Raw genomic sequence first — 6000 nt, forward strand, 5'->3', positions numbered from 1 at the left:
TCTCATTAGAGTTCTATAACTCATGGTAGTGGGGGCTGAAAATCAGAAATTCTAAAAAACTGAACTTTCGGAACAGCCGCGCACCACGAAGTAAAATCACCATAACCGGCGGCTCCGATGTTCTTTTGACCCGAAACCAATTGCATTGGAAAGAGGACAAACAGACCTTTAATTTGATTTAAGAATCATTAAATTTCAAATTCTGAACTGAGATTTATGCCACTTTTACTCCTGGTTTTCTCGAGCTCGAAGAAAACTGGAAATAATTAAAGGTCGGACTTTGAGTGCGAAAAAAGAATCGAGTGTAACAGAACGTTTTAGGAAGTTGTTAAAGCTTTTATTTGTGTTTTATTAACATGGTATAAAAAAATAACAAAAAGCATAAAACGAATCAAGTAAATAAAAGAAACTAGAAAGACAAGATAACTAGTCAAAAAAATTTACAGAAATTTCTCAAACTTTAAAAATACGTTTTTCATTATAAAAAATTAAAAACTTTTAGAACTGATTCTAATGTCTTTTAATAACATCCCAAAACTCATAGAAAATCAACATGATTTTTAATTTAAAGGCATGAGCAATAAATTAAAAAACAAAATCTAAGAAAACAATTCTAACTTGTCACAAAGTTACTAAACTTTCGAAAACGATTTTCAACCTCATAATTTTAATTACATGTACATGCATATCTTTGACCATAGCTCTGATACCATTTTTTGAAATTGATCTAGGGTTAAGAAAAAGTTTAACGCTTCGAGCAAACGGCGGAATTTAAAAATTTTCTCTTAAACGAGTAAAACGATTTTACTAACCTAGACAAAGAGCAAGTACATATAAATTAAAAACTATTATGAGCATAAATTATTTACTAACATTTGAGAAGCGTGAACGTTGAGAAGCCTTCGAAAGGTTGAAACGTTCGTCTCCCCTCGCAGCACGTCTCTCTTCTTTCCTCGGGAACTCGAGCTACCACGAAAGTTTCTATCACAAGAATCACTCGAGAAAGAAAGGAATTAGTGAGTGGGCACTTTTAAACACGACGACTCGAGAACAAGTCTCAAAGTCGAAGAGCTAAAAACGCTAGGTCAAATGAGGACCTAGGTGCCAAATAAAAAACGAAAGAAAACTTAGAGAGAGAGAGAGAGAGAGGGAAGGGGCGGCCACCACAAGGTCTAGAGAGAGAAGCTCTCAGTCTCTAACTTATGTAGAATGAGAAACAATGAGAATGAGGTGGGGTATTTATAGGAGGAGGATTACCTTCAAAAGGTAGTTTCCTCTTTTCTATAGAATATCACATATTCATGAGAAAATGTTATTTCCTCTTTTCCCACTATGTTGCACGTCCAAGATGTTCACATGACACCTTGGATTTGTTTCCTCATTTACTTGTTCCTTAGTTGGCCGAAATTCTACTTGCTTCTAGAAGCAAATTTGTTTCATCTTTTTCTTTTGACAAGTATCTTCATACATTAATGCACAAAATAAACTCTCTTTCACACTATGGCATGAACGAAATTCATCCTTATTTTCCTTTGGTTGGACGTGCAAGGCTTCTAGAAGGAGCTTCTAGATTTTTCTTCATTTGTTCATGACAACATAAGAAAAACCCATTTAGAATTTTCAAGTAAAATTCTATGAAATGAAATTAATCTTCATGGCCCAAATAACTGTGGAGCCTAATATGTAGTTGAGCTAACGAGCTGAAGACCGGCATCAAGCTCAAGACCGGTACACAGAGAGAGAGAGATAGAGAGAATGGGTTTTGTAAGCATCATCCCATTGGATTACAGTGAATTTGCAACGACAAAATGTACGTAGATCTCACGTTGAGATTGAACCACTGTCCTTCGTATTTGTTTAATTCGTTTTATGATTGCGTGATAGATTTCGGCGTTGAAATCCTACCACAACCTTTCCACCACCGATAACCGCAATCCACCGCTAATAACCGCATTACATCTATCGCAATCCATAGCAGTCCATCGTGTCGCATGATTTCATACCATCTTTTTTTTTTCCTTTAAATTTTCAGATTATTTGACTTCTTTATGAAATTCGTGAAAATATCTTTACTTTTAATTATTTTATCACTAAATACTTCGAAATATTTATATTAAAGTTTGATATAACAAACAATCCATTGCAGTTTAGAGAGAGGGAGGAGAGAGAGAAATAAGGAGAATGAGAAGGTAAGAGAGATAGTGAGTTGAAGGGTATTTTGATCGAATAGCACATATTTTATTTTATATTTACGACAAATATTTTTAGAATTTTTTATAATTATGATAAATATTTTTAGAAATAGAATTAGGTGTAGTTTGGCCATATATTCTTTAAAAATTCAATAAAAATCTATGTGGAATAGTGGGTTGTATACTTCGAAGCCAAAAAGTGGCTTCAAAACTTTTATGAAGATTCCAAACAGTCGCTTAATGACGTTCACTTGGTGGTCGCCACAATTTAAGTAAAAACAACGTAGTCAACGTTTCATGGCCCTAAACAAATATTTATCTTCAAAATTTAAATACGTTCTTACAGGTCTGTTCATTGAGATTCGTGCCACAGTGCACCTTTATCAACAAGCAATATAAAACCACTTGCTCTTTAGTTAATAACAAAATAATATATTTAAATAGCGCAGATAATTTTAACCTTCAAAGCTTAAGGATCACGGATACGAATAAAAAGCTTGATTTAAAAAAAATGTGTCATGCAATTGTCAGGCTTGTTTGTATTGGGAGGGAGCTGTGTTTTCTCTCAATTTTGGATTAGCATTGATGATAAATTGATGTGCTTTCCTAAAAAACGAAGTGAGATTTCGCTTCGCTTTGATGCACGAGGATTCTTATGTGGTATGATCAGAACTCTTTTTGTTTTTTTTTTTCTTTTTCTAATATCGTATGTTCAGAACTTGACCATCAATATCTGCTTTCCATACTTCCTTATATGAAATATCTATAATTCAGTTAAGAACGTTGTTGTGGACCTTGTGAGGAAACAGAGGAAAAGTGATTTAATACGATCATTCTTGGCTTATTTTGTCTGAAAAAATAAACATTTTGGCTCCGATTCTATTTTTTCTTATAGCTTTGCTTTCTCAGCCATATGCTTGAGCATAAAAACTGAAAAAAGGTTTCCCATCTTTAATCTTGGCTATGGATCTTACAGAAGGAAAATTCTATTTTCAGTGCCACCAACAAAAAAAATATTATTTATAAGTCATAAAAATAAATTAAAGCAATCTTGAAACAAAATATCTGATCAACATTAATATTAATACCATCCAGGTTTATGGAAATGCTGGCATAAAATTTTATAAACTGTTGAAAAATTAAAAACGAAAGAAATTCCGAAATTCCTTACCGATTTTTCACATGTTTTCTATTTGTATTTTTTCACCATATTTTTATTTTTATTTTTTTTAACTAGGTTTTGAAGCTGAAAAACGCACAGAAAAAAGAAAACCCTTTGTCTTCTTCAAGATTCTAGTCTTCAAGCCACAAGAATGAAAAGGCTATGTTGTTCAAAACTGAAAGTTATGAAGATAATGAATTTGGCTCAGATAGTGTTAGGAGGCCTTGTCATACTCGTGAGCATATCAAGTCTCTACACCTTTTACTCAGCCGGTTTTTTCTTGCGCAACGAACAACTATGCAAACACTTTTACTTCCCAGCCCCCAGCACAAACGACAGTGCCTCCTCGAAAAACGACGATAATTTCGACGCAACGACACTCTCCGACCGCGTCGCAGAAGTGCTGGAGAAGCTGGACAAGCTTCAAGAGAAGCTGGAGTCGGCCGTACAAGAGATGGGGAAGAAGAAGAAAGAGCAGACAAGCATGGCTAAATCGGAGCACATGAGGTACCTGGAGCGAGAAGTGATTGGGCCTCTGTACGAGGCCCACATCGCTCTCCGCCAAATCCGCCTTCCGAAGCCCAACGGGCTCAGAGAAGACCCTCTCATCAACGCGTTCGTGAACGAGGAGATCCGAAAGTACATAACCCCGAAGCCCAACAGGCCTAGTCAGCCCAATGAAAACCCGTACGGGACAGAAACGACGGTGAACACGATAGGGCACGCGTGTGGCTTGCGGAGGAAGGAACTGGAACGGTACATGGATTACGACGTTGGGTCGTACTGTGACGATGACTGGGATTTGGGCCAAGCGCTCATGCTCGCTGGCTGTGACCCGCTGCCACGTAGGCGCTGCCTCACCCGAGCCTCCAAGGTCTACCAGAAGCCGTACCCAATCAACGACTCTCTCTGGAAAATCCCCGACGACAGAAACGTCCGCTGGGGAAACTACTATCGCTGCAGGTATTATTTTTATCACTTATTAAACTTTACCTATATTGCTTTGAACATTGACCACTTCCTAGTCATCTAATTTTCAACAATTATTTTGTCGAATTCTTTCTTAATTTCTCGCCTATATTTACTCCCAAATTATTCTAGTCATTTTCATTTTTTTCAACTGGTTATAAATTAAATATATCGGAAATGCTTTGTAACCCGGGCACGAATTCACACGACTCCTCACCTAAGCATTAAACACCAAAAAATGTTTAAAAAAAGTGTCATGTGTCAAAAAATGCGTGGATCGTTCATACTCGTGACTCGTGCTAAATAGCATTGCTCTAAATATATACTTCCTTAAATACTTTTAAATCGGGTTAAGAAAAAAAGTGTGTTATATCATATTCTAAAATAAAAACACATTTCTATAGAAATTGACTAAAATATAGCCCAAACATTATTTCTAAGCTATATATATTTATTTTGAACTTCTCTTAAAGTTTTACCTGTGCATGTCTTTATCCTAAATTTTTTATTTTTGGTCCATCCACCGTAGAAACTTCCGATGTCTGATCTCGAGCAATGACACGAAATGCCCCGACTGCTTTGACATGGACAAGGAAAAGCTCCGGTGGACAAACACGTCATCGTCGCCAGTAGATTTCTCGATCCATGACGTGCTGGGCGTGAAGCCAAGGGAGATTCGTATCGGGGTAGACATATCACCGGCGGGAACAGGGAGCTTCGCAGCAAAGATGAGAGAGAAAGAGGTGACAGTGGTGACGGCAGCGATGAATGTGGGCGGAGCTCCGTACAGCGAGACCATCGCTCTGAGAGGGCTAGTCCCGCTTTACGCTTCGCCGGGCCAGAGGCTTCCGTTCTTTGACAACACCATGGACTTGGTCCACACGGCCGGGTTTCTGGCCGGGTGGACCGACTTGGTGCTCATGGACTTTGTGCTCTACGACTGGGACCGTGTTCTCAGGCCCGGTGGCCTTTTGTGGATCGACCGCTTCTTCTGCAAGAGGAAAGAGCTCGACGATTTCATGTACATGTTCTTGCAGTTCAGGTACAAGAAGCACAGGTGGGCTGTCTCTCCCAAGTCTAAGGACCAAGTCTATTTCTCTGCCTTGCTTGAGAAACCTCCCCGGGCGATATGATGATCGGCGCTAGCTAGCGCTTATATCTTCTTTCTTTCCGATATACTTTACATTATTACATACACACAGTGAACTCTATATCCTAGTTGTTAACTGAAATGGTCTCATTGACGCTAATTGCCTGTTTATTTTCTTGCTGGCTGATATAAATTTTCTGGGAAACGACTATGTGCGACTAAACTAATCATTAGTTCAACTTCATAGCTAAAATGGTCTAAGCAGACAGTTTTATCGACAAGCTATAAACAATTACATTTACAATACTTATCTTATCAATGTAAAATACTTATCTTGATCATATCTTGTCAATAATTTTTTTCCGGTGGAGGGAATATAGCTACTTATCATGCTTTTTATATCTCTAATTAGCTAGGTTACTACAATGTTTTTCTTGTAAATATTATAGAACACTTATCCTGAGCAGATATTGTCACTACTGCAAACTGGGATTAACAAGTAATGTTCCTTACGTGAGAAAATCCGGCGAGTCTCTGACTATAGTTTCAAATGCAGCTAAGCTAATAGGTCAGCTTAGCAGCATTAC

At 37.6% G+C, this 6000-nt stretch overlaps 1 protein-coding gene across 2 annotated transcripts; it reads left to right on the top strand.

Annotated features, from left to right (window-relative positions):
* The first annotated feature begins 2722 nt into the window (after positions 1-2722).
* LOC149380713 (S-adenosyl-L-methionine-dependent methyltransferase) lies at positions 2723-5788 on the top strand. Of its 2 annotated transcripts, XM_089601153.1 has the most exons (4): positions 2723-2852; positions 3430-3589; positions 3675-4317; positions 4853-5788. In XM_089601153.1, exons 2-4 carry the CDS (start codon positions 3517-3519, stop codon positions 5454-5456), a joined length of 1320 nt encoding a protein of 439 aa, XP_089457279.1. In that variant the 5' UTR covers positions 2723-2852; positions 3430-3516; the 3' UTR covers positions 5457-5788. The 2 variants fall into 2 exon arrangements, with proteins under 2 accessions (XP_089457279.1, XP_089457278.1); XM_089601152.1 differs by having other exon boundaries at positions 3430-4317.
* The last annotated feature ends 212 nt before the right edge of the window (positions 5789-6000 follow it).

Source organism: Urtica dioica, chromosome 11 (assembly GCF_054948205.1).
Source record: "Urtica dioica subsp. dioica isolate 48M chromosome 11, U.dioica_male_clone48M_v1_H2, whole genome shotgun sequence".
Lineage (NCBI taxonomy): Eukaryota > Viridiplantae > Streptophyta > Magnoliopsida > Rosales > Urticaceae > Urtica > Urtica dioica.